The sequence below is a fragment of the Oncorhynchus nerka genome, linkage group LG27, assembly GCF_034236695.1.
Source record: "Oncorhynchus nerka isolate Pitt River linkage group LG27, Oner_Uvic_2.0, whole genome shotgun sequence".
Classification (NCBI taxonomy): Eukaryota; Metazoa; Chordata; class Actinopteri; order Salmoniformes; family Salmonidae; genus Oncorhynchus; species Oncorhynchus nerka.
The window spans coordinates 91,788,842-91,805,665 of record NC_088422.1 but is presented as its reverse complement, the minus strand read 5'-3'; the positions used below and the strand labels follow the sequence as shown (position 1 = coordinate 91,805,665).

The window sequence follows — 16,824 nt, the reverse complement described above, 5'->3', positions numbered from 1 at the left end:
AATACTGGAGTAATGGAATGGTCTCATGGACACACCCTAAATAGCCTTACCAATGAGATGTTCACTAATACCCTCCATACTGGACCGGTGAAATGGTCTTATAATGGAGAAGTTGTTTCATCCATAAAAACGTATGCTGGTATCGTTTCTGTTTGATGCCATATTTCAGTGGGGGGAGAGAAGTCATTTAACTCCCTTAAAAAAGGAATCTGACTGTAGTCTTTGACCACCACCATCATCATCAATAAATATACCCTGACGTGGCTTGACTCTAAATAACTTCAGAGATACGCTTACTAAAACCTCATGTGTTTTTTATTTGACCAACTAGAGCCTTGACTTTATATTAGACATTATTCCTCCTGCATTCATATGGTGCAGTTTACCTTCCATCAGACCTGATCATTAGGATCAACTTGTCAGAGAGCATCTCTGACCTGCCATTCTCTCTGTGGTAATTGACTTTCCCTTTGTCACAAATATCACTGCACAAAACAAGTGGTTCCCGGCTCATCTCAGGCCTGTCTCCCAGAGAATAATAAGGAAATATCCTCCAATCCAGATTTCTCTAATCTGAGGACAGCTACTCAGACAATTAGCTGATATTTAGGTCACAATACCGAATGCCAACAATTGAACACAAAGTATGAATTGCTAGCAGGAAGTCGCTGCTCAACATAGCTCTGTAGAGTATGCCACATTTTTTGACACCCGTAAGATGAGGGAACTAGGAGTGTAGGCTGTACCCTGTGTCGAGGCACCCCCAGGGAACTCTGAGTGATGGCTGAAACCCATGTCGACTTTAAGCCAACCCCTCGTCACCCCCTCTCTGTTTTGATGAGCCAGTTTGTCTGTACTTGCACTCCGCTATCCCAGCATGCACTGCTGTGCAGGGACAGGATACCGGATGACTGAAATGGCATCAACATGCTGCAGGGGGCAATCCACACACACACACACACACACACACACACACAGGCATACACGCACACAGAACACACACACATACATACAGAGCACTGTGCAGAAGCGCGCACGTACACGCACACACCCCTGCTGTGGCTTTGGCAACCCTCTGTCAGATCCAGCTCTCCTCTCAACACAGAACCAAAGCCCTCCACTACAGTCTGCAGTTTGAATACACCAGTGAGTTGCTCCACAAGCATGTTCATTGGATGAAAAAGTTTGGAATAAAAGACTGGTTGACCTAGATAATGTTTTGACTTAAAAGAAGTTGGGAGAAGTTGGAAGAAATCTAGGAGTGTTGTTTAGGGACTGATGTATTATAGTAAATATCCAGTGGGAAGATAACCTTGGTGCAAAACATATGCAAGACTGACTTGAAAAGGAGATTTTCAATCTCAATGTGACTTTCCTTTATAAAGCATAAATCAAACCAAAGCAGAATAAAAACCTTCTCCTATATGTGGCATCTGATAACTGACTGAATTGCGTGGAGGGGGGGTTTCTTTTTGACAGGTAGGAACATTTAATTCAGAGCACTGTAGGTTACTAAACCCAGGCTGGTACAGACTACTGCTGCAGACACAGTTCTCAGAGTGGAAAACAGATGCCATTTCCATGCCACCTAAAACCACACCGTGTTTCCAGGACCACCTCCATGCTTCCCAGAAAGAGACACAGTTCTCAGAGTGGAAAACAGATGCCATTTCCATGCCACCTAAAACCACACCGTGTTTCCAGGACCACCTCCATGCTTCCCAGAAAGAGAGAGACACACACACACCAGTGCAATAATGAGCATGCACAATGACTTGTAAAATGGAGCAGGGAGGAGAGAGGGAGCTGGATAGAGGGGGGGTGAGTTTGGGGGAGGTAGGCTACAGTAGATAACCAGAGCTTTTTCTAATTACCACTGGACCCTGGTCAAAATCTGGAGTCCAGGGCCGGTGCAGAGCATGGCGTAACATAGCTAGCAGCGAAGCCTGGCCAGTCTGCTCATTGCTGCCATCTTGAAGCGTTTAGTTGGCATTGTGGCGACTTGAGCCAGGGAACCACTTGTTACTGCGTCTCTCACAACACCAGTGTTTACCATGCGTCCATAATGAGTACACACACACCTCAGCAACCCCCTGGAGGACATTGTAGTGAGGGAAGCAGGTGGTTGGACATGTGCTCACAGTGGCTAACTGTGTTTAGTTACATAACAGAGGTATCCTCCATCTGTAAAGAGACGTGACCAGGGTAACATTCAGTAGGGAGGTATCCTCCATCTGTAAAGAGACGTGACCAGGGTAACATTCAGTAGGGAGGTATCCTCCATCTGTAAAGAGACGTGACCAGGGTAACATTCAGTAGGGAGGTATCCTCCATCTGTAAAGAGACGTGACCAGGGTAACATTCAGTAGGGAGGTATCCTCCATCTGTAAAGAGACGTGACCAGGGTTACATTCAGTAGGGAGGTATCCTCCATCTGTAAAGAGACGTGACCAGGGTAACATTCAGTAGGGAGGTATCCTCCATCTGTAAAGAGACGTGACCAGGGTTACATTCAGTAGGGAGGTATCCTCCATCTGTAAAGAGACGTGACCAGGGTTACATTCAGTAGGGAGGTATCCTCCATCTGTAAAGAGACGTGACCAGGGTAACATTCAGTAGGGAGGTATCCTCCATCTGTAAAGAGACGTGACCAGGGTAACATTCAGTAGGGAGGTATCCTCCATCTGTAAAGAGACGTGACCAGGGTAACATTCAGTAGAGAGCAACTCCATCTGTAAAGAGACGTAACCAGGGTAACATTCAGTAGAGGTATCCTCCATCTGTAAAGAGACGTGACCAGGGTAACATTCAGTAGAGAGCAACTGCATCTGTAAAGAGACGTGACCAGGGTAACATTCAGTAGAGAGCAATTCCATCTGTAAAGAGACGTGACCAGGGTAACATTCAGTAGAGAGCAACTGCATCTGTAAAGAGACGTGACCAGGGTAACATTCAGTAGGGAGGTATCCTCCATCTGTAAAGAGACGTGACCAGGGTAACATTCAGTAGAGAGCAACTGCATCTGTAAAGAGACGTGACCAGGGTAACATTCAGTAGGGAGGTATCCTCCATCTGTAAAGAGACGTGACCAGGGTAACATTCAGTAGAGAGCAACTGCATTTGTAAAGAGACGTGACCAGGGTAACGTTCAGTAGAGAGCAACTCCATCTGTAAAGAGACGTGACCAGGGTAACATTCAGTAGGGAGGTATCCTCCATCTGTAAAGAGATGTGACCAGGATAACATTCAGTGGGGAGCAACTATATCATTAAGTAACACAGACATAGATGATGCTAATCAATCCCAGATAGAACAGACATCACTAATCTAATCAATCCCAGATAGATCAGACATCACTAATCAATCCCAGATCAGACCATAATTTATCTAATCAATCCCCGACAGATCAAGCATCACTATATTATTCATAGGTAAAGACCAAGTCAATCCATTTGAAGTTGTCAAAACTCCCTTTCATTGGCGTTTAATATCCCTTGACACACGAGATCCGCTGATAGGCTACATGAGCAACAATGAACAGATGAATAATTCCCACATTTCACTTCTTACATGCATAGAGTTTGAACACAGCGTCAGTGTAGGGCTTTTCCTTGTGAGGGACATGGCTGTATATACAGTCCTATTGTGATTCAGCTATAGTAAATGTTCTGTTGCAATGCTGCATACAGTAGTATTTCTATTCATAGAGACACTGTAAAGCAGTGCCTGTATTCACAGAGACACTGTAAAGTAGTGCCTGTATTGACAGATACACTGTAAAGCAGTGCCTGTATTCACAGAGACACTGTAAAGTAGTGCCTGTATTGACAGAGACACTGTAAAGTAGTGCCTGTATTCACAGAGACACTGTAAATGAGTGCCTGTATTCACAGAGACACTGTAAACTTTTGCCTGTATTCACAGAGACACTGTAAAGTAGTGCCTGTATTCACAGAGACACTGTAAAGTAGTGCCTGTATTCACAGAGACACTGTAAAGTAGTGCCTGTATTCACAGAGACACTGTAAAGTAGTGCCTGTATTCACAGAGACACTGTAAAGTAGTGCCTATTCACAGAGACACTGTAAAGTAGTGCCTGTATTCACAGAGACACTGTAAAGTAGTGCCTGTATTCAGAGACACTGTAAAGTAGTGCCTGCATTCAGAGACACTGTAAAGTAGTACCTGCATTCACAGACAATGTAAAGTAGTGCCTGTATTCAGAGACAATGTAAAGTAGTGCCTGTATTCAGAGACACTGTAAAGTAGTACGTGCATTCAGAGACACTGTAAAGTAGTACCTGCATTCAGAGACACTGTAAAGCAGTGCCTGTATTCAGACACTGTAAAGTAGTTCCTGTATTCACAGTAACACTGTAAATTAGTGCCTGTATTCAAAGACACTGTAAAGTAGTGCCTGTATTCACAGAGACACTGTAAAGTAGTGCCTGTATTCAGACACTGTAAAGTAATGCATGTATTCACAGACACTGTAAAGTAGTGCCTGTATTCACAGACACTGTAATGTAGTGCCTGTATTCACAGAGACACTGTAAAGTAGTGCCTGTATTCACAGACACTGTAAAGTAGTGCCTGTATTCAGAGAGACACTGTAAAGTAGTGCCTGTATTCAGAGAGACACTGTAAATTAGTGCCTGTATTCACAGACACTGTAAAGTAGTGCCTGTATTCACAGAGACACTGTAAAGTAGCGCCTGTATTCACAGAGACACTGTAAAGTAGGGCCTGTATTCAGAAACTGTAAAGTAATGCCTGTATTCACAGACACTGTAAAGTAGTGCCTGTATTCACAGACACTGTAAAGTAGTGCCTGTATTCACAGAGACACTGTAAAGTAGTGCCTGTATTCAGAGAGACATTGTAAAGTAGTGCCTGTATTCAGAGAGACACTGTAAAGTAGTGCCTGTATTCACAGAGACACTGTAAAGTAGCGCCTGTATTCACAGAGACACTGTAAAGTAGCGCCTGTATTCACAGAGACACTGTAAAGTAGGGCCTGTATTCACAGACACTGTAAAGTAGCGCCTGTATTCACAGACACTGTAAAGTAGCGCCTGTATTCAGAGACACTGTAAAGTAGCGCCTGCATTCAGAGACACTGTAAAGTAGTGCCTGCATTCAGAGACACTGTAAAGTAGTGCCTGCATTCAGAGACACTGTAAAGTAGTGCCTGTATTCAGAGACACTGTAAAGTAGTGCCTGTATTCAGAGACAATGTAAAGTATTACCTGCATTCAGAGACACTAAAGTATTACCTGCATTCAGAGACACTAAAGTATTACCTGCATTCAGAGACACTAAAGTAGTACCTGCATTCAGAGACACTAAAGTAGTACCTGCATTCAGAGACACTGTAAAGTAGCGCCTGTATTCACAGAGACACTGTAAAGTAGTGCCTGCATTCAGAGACACTGTAAAGTAGTGCCTGCATTCAGAGACACTGTAAAGTAGTGCCTGCATTCAGAGACACTGTAAAGTAAGTGCCCCGTTTTCAGTCACTGTTTAGCCTTGCAGTCAGAGACCTTCTTATCAATAATGAAAGAAGTCTTCTTTAAAGGTGTGGTAAGTCAGTATGGTATTTGCATTTTTGATCTTGTTGTTCTGTTGCACTGTTGTCTTTCCAAAATAAATTCTGAAGCCATGTGGCTAAATGTTACTCTGTTGACCTTTACTAGAGATTACTCTGTTGACCTTTACTAGAGATTACTCTGTTGACCTTTACTAGAGATTACTCTGTTGCACGTTCCTTCTAGTTGTAGCTTTCCTTTGAGTGATTATCCATCTTTACTTAGTGTTGATTATGTTGAACACAACAGCCCTGGGGATCAAATCCGTGACAACAAATCGGTATTTGACCCAAGTCTGATCGACAACAGCCCTTGTATAGACAGTAGAAAACCTTGATGTAGCCAATAGCCATGTCTGTTGATCTAATAGAATTTTCTCTCTTTCTCTTCACCCTTCCCAATCCCCTCTCCTCCTCCCTCATTTGAATAACTCATTAACATATTTTCTACCCTTATTCGTAACCCCCTCCCTTTTTCTCTTCACCCGCCACCCCGTTTCATTTGGACCGGTCTTGCTTTTTCTTTTTCTTTTTACCTCGCCACAAAACACACTTTTGGTTTGTAATTTCTTCCCTCTTTTCCACCATGTTCTGTTTGCCATCTGTTGTGAACCTGGTGTGTTGGTAACTGCTGGCAGACCCCATAGACCCTGATGTTGATTTGTATGAACTCTTCCATGCGCCATACACACCAGTACCAGACCCCACCCCCATGCTACCTCCCGTGGGCGTACAGGCCTCGGTGCTCAGCCACGACACCATCAAGGTGACCTGGGCCGACAACTCTCTGCCCAAGAACCAGAAGATCACGGACGCACGCTACTACACGGTGCGCTGGAAGACCAACATCCCCGCCAACACCAAGCTCAAGGTACGGTCATGGGGACGCAGCAGCATGGCCCGCAGGGCCCCGTTCAAAACAACACAGCTTTATTATTCCCTCACAGTTCATTTTAAAGTAGAAGGTGTCATCAGAGCACAGCATAGTATATGTATTCTACCACTATGCCATTCTAATCATCAGTGTGTTCAGCTATCCCACTAGCAGGGTGATGAATCAATGTGAAGTAATCCCACCCACTAATTACATGAGGTTCAAATGTCTCTCAGTCCTTCCCCATCTACATGCCACAGTCCTTCCCCATCTACATGCCACAGTCCTTCCCCATCTAAATGCCACAGTCCTTCCCCATCTACATGCCACAGTCCTTCCCCATCTACATGCCACAGTCCTTCCCCATCTACATGCCACAGTCCTTCCCATCTACATGCCACAGTCCTTCCCATCTACATGCCACAGTCCTTCCCATCTACATGCCACAGTCCTTCCCATCTACATGCCACAGTCCTTCCCCATCTACATGCCACAGTCCTTCCCCATCTACATGCCACAGTCCTTCCCCATCTACATGCCACAGTCCTTCCCCATCTACATGCCACAGTCCTTCCCCATCTACATGCCACAGTCCTTCCCATCTACATGCCACAGTCCTTCCCCATCTACATGCCACAGTCCTTCCCCATCTACATGCCACAGTCATTCCCCATCTACATGCCACAGTCATTCCCCATCTACATGCCACAGTCCTTCCCCATCTACATGCCACAGTCCTTCCCCATCTACATGCCACAGTCCTTCCCCATCTACATGCCACAGTCCTTCCCCATCTACATGCCACAGTCCTTCCCCATCTACATGCCACAGTCCTTCCCCATCTACATGCCACAGTCCTTCCCCATCTACATGCCACAGTCCTTCCCCATCTACATGCCACAGTCCTTCCCCATCTACATGCCACAGTCCTTCCCCATCTACATGCCACAGGCCTTCCCCATCTACATGCCACAGTCCTTCCCACAGTTCTGCCCCATCTACATGCCACAGTCCTTCCCACAGTTCTGCCCCATCTACATGCCACAGGCCTTCCCCATCTACATTCCACAGTCCTTCCCACAGGCCTTCCCCATCTACGTCCCACAGGCCTTCCCACAGGCCTTCCCACAGGCCTTCCCCATCTACATTCCACTGGCCTTCCCACAGGCCTTCCCCATCTACATGCCAAATTTAACTAGGCAAGCCGGTTAAGAACAAATTCTTATTTACAATGACGGCCTACCAGGGAACAGTGGGTTAACTGCCTTGTTCAGGGGCAGAACGACAGATTTTTACCTTGTCAGGTCAGGGATTCGATCCAGTAACCTTTCGGTTACTCTCTAACCACAAGGCTACCTGCCTCCCCCCAACATAGAGGTGCTAAAAGGCTAGTCTGGTTATTGAAAGCGGATGTAGATGCTTCAAGGCTAGTCTGGTTATTGAAAGCGGATGTAGATGCTTCAAGGCTAGTCTGGTTATTGAAAGCGGATGTAGATGCTTCAAGGCTAGTCTGGTTATTGAAAGCGGATGTAGATGCTTCAAGGCTAGTCTGGAGCGACTGCCGTCACTGTTAGCGCAATGCAACACATTTAGGACAACCAGGTGATGTTGATGCTAATTAGGGGTTGGGGTCAATTGCATTTCAATTCGGTCTATCCAGGAAGTGAATTGAACTTGAGAATTGCTAAAAATCCAGTCAAAATAAATGGAGAATTTCAAGTCTGAAATTAGAATTTTGAATCATCTCCTGAATTGGCTGGATTGAAATGGAATTGACCCCAAACCTGTTAGTCACCCTGTGTTGTTTTGTAGAAAGGCATTGTTCACACTGGACAATTATTCTCACCTTGTTGTGCTCGTCCCAGCTGTCAGAAATGCCTTCCTGTTTCTCACTCACACACACACACACACACACACACACACACAGCGTGTACCTACATTATTGAACAGATGGCTCCTCTCCACTCAACTAAAAGGATAGGATGTTTTTCTCTCTGTGACATCCTGGATGACAGATTTGTCTTGTTTAGTACACTACAGGACGTGGCTAGCATCACTGGGACAGGCTATTTAGAAAGCTAGGACCTGAACTAGCCTTCACCAGGAGACTCTGACTACCCAGGGTCTAGATTAGACTGCTGGGCGTAGTGAGGAAATGGGCTTAATAAAGGGATCAGAAGTATTTTCATCGCTGCATGTCATCTTGTCTTTATTCAAACGGTGTCCACTGTTTTCATGTTATACCAACTACGTTTCAGCTGTTATTTTGGGATAAATAGCCTTCATTTAGTTTATCCAGCATTTTTTTATGTACAGAACGTATTCACATCCCTTGACTTACTCCACATTTTGTTGTTACAACCTGAATTCAAAATTGATCAAATATATATATATATATATATATTTATTTATTTTTTATACATACTATCCCATAATGACAAAGTGAAAATGGGTTTTTAGAAATGTTGCTTACATTTACATTAGTATTCACACCCCTGAGTCAGTACTTTTGTAGTATCCCCTTTGGCAGCGATTACAGCTGTGAGTGTTTCTGGGTAAGTCTAAGAGCTTTCCACACGTGGATTGTATAACATTTACCCATGTATTCTTTTCTAAATTCTTCAAGCTCTGTCAAATTGGTTGTTGATCATTGCTAGACAACCATTTTCAGGTCTTGCCATTAGATTTTTAAGTACTTCAGATTTAAGTCAAAACTGCAACTCGGCCATTCGGGAACATTAACAGTCTTCTTAGTAAGCAACTCCAGTGTAGATTTGGCCTTGTGTTTTATGGTATTGTCCTGCTGAAAGGTGAGTTCATCTCCCAGTGTCTGTTGGAAAGCAGGCTGGACCAGGTTTTCCTCTAGTATTGTGCTTAGCTTCATTCAGTTTCTTTTTTTTATCCTGAAAAACTTCCCAGCCCTTAACAATTACTAGCATACCCATAACATGATGCAGCCACCACTATGCTTGAAAATATGTAGAGTGGTACTCAAATATGTTTGGGGCAAATCCAATACAATGTTTTGGATTATTTCTATTCTGTATAGGCTTCCTTCTTTTCACTCTGTTATTTGGGTTAGAAGTGTGGAGTAACTACAACGTTGTTGATCCATCCTCAGTGTTCTCCTATCACAGCCATTAAAACTATGTTACTGTTTTAGAGTCACCATTGTCATGGTGAAATCCCTGAGCGGTTTCCTTCGTCTCAAGCAACTGAGTTAGGAAGGACGCCTGTATCTTTGTAGTGACTGGTTGTGTTGATACACGATCCAAAATGTAATTAATAACTTCACCATGCTCAAAGGGATATTCAATATAGTTTTTTTTCCTTTTTTAAAATTTACCCATCTACCAATAGATGCCCTTCTTTGCGAGGCATTGGAAAACCTCCCTGGTCTTTGTGGTTGAATCTGTGTTTGAAATTCACTGCCGACCTGAGGGACCTTACAGATAATTGTATGTGTGGGGTACAGAGATGAGGGACCTTCCAGATAATTGTATGTGTGGGGTACAGAGATGAGGGACCTTACAGATAATTGTATGTGTGGGGTACAGAGATGAGGGACTTATTAACAGATAATTGTATGTGTGGGGTACAGAGATGAGGGACCTTACAGATAATTGTATGTGTGGGGTACAGAGATGAGGGACTTATTAACAGATAATTGTATGTGTGGGGTACAGAGATGAGGGACCTTACAGATAATTGTATGTGTGGGGTTACAGAGATGAGGGACCTTACAGATAATTGTATGTGTGGGGTACAGAGATGAGGGACTTATTAACAGATAATTGTATGTGTGGGGTACAGAGATGAGGGACCTTACAATTATCTGTATGTGTGGGGTACAGAGATGAGGGACGTATTAACAGATAATTGTATGTGTGGGGTACAGAGATGAGGGACTTATTAACAGATAATTGTATGTGTGGGGTACAGAGATGAGGGACCTTACAATTATCTGTATGTGTGGGGTACAGAGATGAGGGACTTATTAACAGATAATTGTATGTGTGGGGTACAGAGATGAGAGACCTTACAATTATCTGTATGTGTGGGGTACAGAGATGAGGGACCTTACAGATAATTGTATGTGTGGGGTACAGAGATGAGGGACAGATTACAGAGATGAGGGACCTTAACAGATAATTGTATGTGTGGGGTACAGGGAGGGTACAGATAATTGATACAGAGATGAGGGACTTATTAACAGATAATTGTATGTGTGGGGTACAGAGATGAGGGACCTTACAGATAATTGTATGTGTGGGGTACAGAGATGAGGGACGTATTAACAGATAATTGTATGTGTGGGGTACAGAGATGAGGGACGTATTAACAGATAATTGTATGTGTGGGGTACAGAGATGAGGGACCTTACAGATAATTGTATGTGTGGGGTACAGAGATGAGGGACCTTACAGATAATTGTATGTGTGGGGTACAGAGATGAGGGACCTTCCAGATAATTGTATGTGTGGGGTACAGAGATGAGGGACCTTCCAGATAATTGTATGTGTGGGGTACAGAGATGAGGGACGTATTAACAGATAATTGTATGTGTGGGGTACAGAGATGAGGGACCTTACCAGATAATTAACAGATAATTGTATGTGTGGGGTACAGAGATGAGGGACCTTACAGATAATTGTATGTGTGGGGTACAGAGATGAGGGACCTTACAGATAATTGTATGTGTGGGGTACAGAGATGAGGGACGTATTAACAGATAATTGTATGTGTGGGGTACAGAGATGAGGGACCTTACAGATAATTGTATGTGTGGGGTACAGAGATGAGGGACCTTACAGATAATTGTATGTGTGGGGTACAGAGATGAGGGACCTTACAGATAATTGTATGTGTGGGGTACAGAGATGAGGGACTTACAGATAATTGTATGTGTGGGGTACAGAGATGAGGGACCTTACAGATAATTGTATGTGTGGGTACAGAGATGAGGGACTTATTAACAGATAATTGTATGTGTGGGGTACAGAGATGAGGGACCTTACAGATAATTGTATGTGTGGGGTACAGAGATGAGGGACCTTACAGATAATTGTATGTGTGGGGTACAGAGATGAGGGACTTATTAACAGATAATTGTATGTGTGGGGTACAGAGATGAGGGACCTTACAATTATCTGTATGTGTGGGGTACAGAGATGAGGGACCTTACAGATAATTGTATGTGTGGGGTACAGAGATGAGGGACCTTACAGATAATTGTATGTGTGGGGTACAGAGATGAGGGACTTATTAACAGATAATTGTATGTGTGGGGTACAGAGATGAGGGACCTTACAGATAATTGTATGTGTGGGGTACAGAGATGAGGGACTTATTAACAGATAATTGTATGTGTGGGGTACAGAGATGAGGGACTTATTAACAGATAATTGTATGTGTGGGGTACAGAGATGAGGGACTTATTAACAGATAATTGTATGTGTGGGGTACAGAGATGAGGGACTTATTAACAGATAATTGTATGTGTGGGGTACAGAGATGAGGGACCTTACAATTATCTGTATGTGTGGGGTACAGAGATGAGGGACTTATTAACAGATAATTGTATGTGTGGGGTACAGAGATGAGGGACGTATTAACAGATAATTGTATGTGTGGGGTACAGAGATGAGGGACCTTCCAGATAATTGTATGTGTGGGGTACAGAGATGAGGGACCTTCCAGATAATTGTATGTGTGGGGTACAGAGATGAGGGACCTTACAGATAATTGTATGTGTGGGGTACAGAGATGAGGGACCTTACAGATAATTGTATGTGTGGGGTACAGAGATGAGGGACCTTCCAGATAATTGTATGTGTGGGGTACAGAGATGAGGGACCTTACAGATAATTGTATGTGTGGGGTACAGAGATGAGGGACTTATTAACAGATAATTGTATGTGTGGGGTACAGAGATGAGGGACCTTACAATTATCTGTATGTGTGGGGTACAGAGATGAGGGACTTATTAACAGATAATTGTATGTGTGGGGTACAGAGATGAGGGACGTATTAACAGATAATTGTATGTGTGGGGTACAGAGATGAGGGACCTTACAGATAATTGTATGTGTGGGGTACAGAGATGAGGGACTTATTAACAGATAATTGTATGTGTGGGGTACAGAGATGAGGGACCTTACAATTATCTGTATGTGTGGGGTACAGAGATGAGGGACTTATTAACAGATAATTGTATGTGGGGTACAGAGATGAGGGACCTTACAGATAATTGTAACAGATAGGGACCTTACAGATAATTGTATGTGTGGGGTACAGAGATGAGGGACCTTACAGATAATTGTATGTGTGGGGTACAGAGATGAGGGACCTTCCAGATAATTGTATGTGTGGGGTACAGAGATGAGGGACGTATTAACAGATAATTGTATGTGTGGGGTACAGAGATGAGGGACCTTACAGATAATTGTATGTGTGGGGTACAGAGATGAGGGACCTTCCAGATAATTGTATGTGTGGGGTACAGAGATGAGGGACCTTACAGATAATTGTATGTGTGGGGTGCAGAGATGAGGGACTTACAGATTAACAGATAATTGTATGTGTGGGGTACAGAGATGAGGGACCTTAACAGATAATTGTATGTGTGGGGTACAGAGATGAGGGACCTTACAATTATCTGTATGTGTGGGGTACAGAGATGAGGGACCTTCCAGATAATTGTATGTGTGGGGTACAGAGATGAGGGACTTATTAACAGATAATTGTATGTGTGGGGTACAGAGATGAGGGACGTATTAACAGATAATTGTATGTGTGGGGTACAGAGATGAGGACGTATTAACAGATAATTGTATGTGTGGGGTACAGAGATGAGGGACGTATTAACAGATAATTGTATGTGTGGGGTACAGAGATGAGGGACCTTCCAGATAATTGTATGTGTGGGGTACAGAGATGAGGGACCTTCCAGATAATTGTATGTGTGGGGTACAGAGATGAGGGACGTATTAACAGATAATTGTATGTGTGGGGTACAGAGATGAGGGACGTATTAACAGATAATTGTATGTGTGGGGTACAGAGATGAGGGACGTATTAACAGATAATTGTATGTGTGGGGTACAGAGATGAGGGACCTTCCAGATAATTGTATGTGTGGGGTACAGAGATGAGGGACCTTCCAGATAATTGTATGTGTGGGGTACAGAGATGAGGGACGTATTAACAGATAATTGTATGTGTGGGGTACAGAGATGAGGGACCTTCCAGATAATTGTATGTGTGGGGTACAGAGATGAGGGACCTTACAGATAATTGTATGTGTGGGGTACAGAGATGAGGGACCTTCCAGATCATTGTATGTGTGGGGTACAGAGATGAGGGACCTTCCAGATAATTGTATGTGTGGGGTACAGAGATGAGGGACGTATTAACAGATAATTGTATGTGTGGGGTACAGAGATGAGGGACGTATTAACAGATAATTGTATGTGTGGGGTACAGAGATGAGGGACGTATTAACAGATAATTGTATGTGTGGGGTACAGAGATGAGGTAATCATTAAACAATCATGTTAGACACTATTATTACACACAGTGAGTCCTTTCAACTTGTGTGACTTATTAAGTTAAATAAAAAGCTGAACGCTTGAAAGTCTAAGTATTCAATTTCTTTGTTATGGAAAGCCTAAATAAGTTTAGGAGTAAAAATGTGTTTTTTTTTGTACTTTGTACTTTGACATTATGGGTTGGAAACACACTGATGGGTTTGTTCAGTGACAAAACGTCTCAATGGAATCCATGTTAAATTCAGGCTGTAACAGCAGAATGTGGAGCAGTCCAGGGGTGTGAATACTGTGAATCCATGTTAAATTCAGGCTGTAACAGCAGAATGTGGAGCAGTCCAGGGGTGTGAATACTGTGAATCCATGTTAAATTCAGGCTGTAACAGCAGAATGTGGAGCAGTCCAGGGGTGTGAATACTGTGAATCCATGTTAAATTCAGGCTGTAACGGCAGAATGTGGAGCAGTCCAGGGTGTGAATACTGTGAATCCATGTTAAATTCAGGCTGTAACAGCAGAATGTGGAGCAGTCCAGGGGTGTGAATACTGTGAATCCATGTTAAATTCAGGCTGTAACGGCAGAATGTGGAGCAGTCCAGGGGTGTGAATACTGTGAATCCATGTTAAATTCAGGCTGTAACAGCAGAATGTGGAGCAGTCCAGGGGTGTGAATACTGTGAATCCATGTTAAATTCAGGCTGTAACGGCAGAATGTGGAGCAGTCCAGGGGTGTGAATACTGTGAATCCATGTTAAATTCAGGCTGTAACAGCAGAATGTGGAGCAGTCCAGGGGTGTGAATACTGTGAAGACCCTGTATTATTCATGGCTCTTTATTTTAAAGATGCATGGAGCAGGTTTCTGCTTTGAAGCACTGGTTCTGTTGGTCTTGTGGTCAAAGTCTGTACCTTCCATTATGAACTGTTTTTCTGTGTGTACCGTGTGTGTGTGTGTGTCTGCGTGTGTGTGTCTGCGTGTGTGTGTCTGCCGTGTGTGTGTCTGCCGTGTGTGTGTCTGCCGTGTGTGTGTCTGCGTGTGTGTGTGTCTGCATGTGTGTGTCTGCATGTGTGTGTCTGCCGTGTGTGTGTCTGCGTGTGTGTGTGTCTGCGTGTGTGTGTCTGCCGTGCGTGTCTGCCGTGCGTGTCTGCCGTGTGCGTGTCTGCCGTGTGTGTGTGTGTGACTGTGTGTGTGTGTGTGTGACTGCGTGTGTCTGTGTGTGTGTGTGTGCATGTCTGCGCGTGTGTGTGTCTGCGTGTGTGTGCCTGCGTGTGTGTGTGTGTGCGCCTGCGTGTGTGTGTTTTCAGACGGCCAACACCACCAACCTGAGCCACATGGTGACGGGCCTGAAGCCCAACACCCTCTATGAGTTCTCTGTCATGGTGACCAAGGGCCGGAGGACCAGCACCTGGAGCATGACGGCCCAGGGAACCACCTTTGAGACCAGTAAGAGCACACATACACAGGCATACCGAGTACATACATACACACACACACACACGAAAGCATCTTCAGTGAAGTTTGTGTTTTTTAACATGACAATGTAACAGTATAACTTTAGCGAACCAGGGACCCTCTGCACACATCAACAACTGACACCCACAAAGCATCGTTACCCATCGCTCCACAAAAGTCGCAGCCCTTGCAGAGCAAGGGGAACTACTACTTCAAGGTCTCAGAGCAAGTGACGTCACCGATTGAAACGCTATTTAGCGCGAACACCGCTAACTAGCTAGCCATTTCACATCCGTTACAACTACACAGAATATCCTGGTTCTGTCAAAGCTGATTGTCGTGGGTGTTTGTCATTGACTGCTTTTCTCTGATATGCGGCAGGTCTCCTAGTGATTATAGCATTGGGTCAGTAACCTATAGGTTGCTAGTTCGTGTCCCAGAGAGAGAAAAAATCTGCAAATCTGCCCTTGAGCAAGGCACTTACCCCTAATTGCTCCTGGGTCGCCGGCAATAATGTCTGATCCCATGCCGTGACCCTACTCTCTGAGGGTGTCTCAGGGGAGTGGGATATGCAAACAAGACTTCCATTTCAGGTTACACACACTGGTACAGGTTACACACACTGGTACAGGTTACACACACTGGTACAGGTTACACCCACTGGTACAGGTTACACACACTGGTACAGGTTACACACACTGGTACAGGTTACACCCACTGGTACAGGTTACACCCACTGGTACAGGTTACACCCACTGGTACAGGTTACACCCACTGGTACAGGTTACACACACTGGTACAGGTTACACACACTGGTACAGGTGTCAAACAGTAATAATATAAGCAGCCCCTATTTGATGTCAAAGACAAGCGTTCCCTCATTAATGGCCTTGTTCCCATACTGACTTTCTGTTTGACTTTCACAGTTCCCAGCTCGTCCCCCAAAGATGTGACTGTGGTGAGCAAGGAGCTGAAACCACGTACCATCATAGTCAACTGGCAGCCCCCCTCAGAGGCCAATGGAAAAATCACAGGTGAGACCACACACACACTCTTATCAGGTTTATTCAGAGTCAGAGAAACAAGTGGTCTGAAACAGTTCTCTAACCTTCTCCTCTCCCCCATCTACCTCTATCTCCTCTCCTCCGATCTCTCTCGCTCCTTTCCCCCCATCTCTCTCTCGCTCCTTTCCCCCCATCTCTCTCTCGCTCCTTTCCCCATCTCTCTCTCTCCTTTCCCCCATCTCTCTCTCGCTCCTTTCCCCCATCTCTCTCTCTCGCTCCTTTCCCCATCTCTCTCTCGCTCCTTTCCCCCATCTCTCTCTCTATCTCCTTTCCCCATCTCCCTCTATCTCCTTTCCCCCATCT

At 44.4% G+C, this 16,824-nt stretch overlaps 1 protein-coding gene across 1 annotated transcript in view; it reads left to right on the top strand.

Moving 5' to 3' along the window:
• Positions 1 to 16,824, top strand: part of neo1a (neogenin 1a) — a 145,800-nt gene that overhangs the window by 111,640 nt on the left and 17,336 nt on the right. The window contains exons 14-16 of the mRNA XM_065011183.1: positions 6,226 to 6,458; positions 15,310 to 15,448; positions 16,384 to 16,491. Of these exons, the coding sequence (XP_064867255.1) occupies positions 6,226 to 6,458; positions 15,310 to 15,448; positions 16,384 to 16,491 (480 nt within the window). The remainder of the gene's footprint in view (positions 1 to 6,225; positions 6,459 to 15,309; positions 15,449 to 16,383; positions 16,492 to 16,824) is intronic.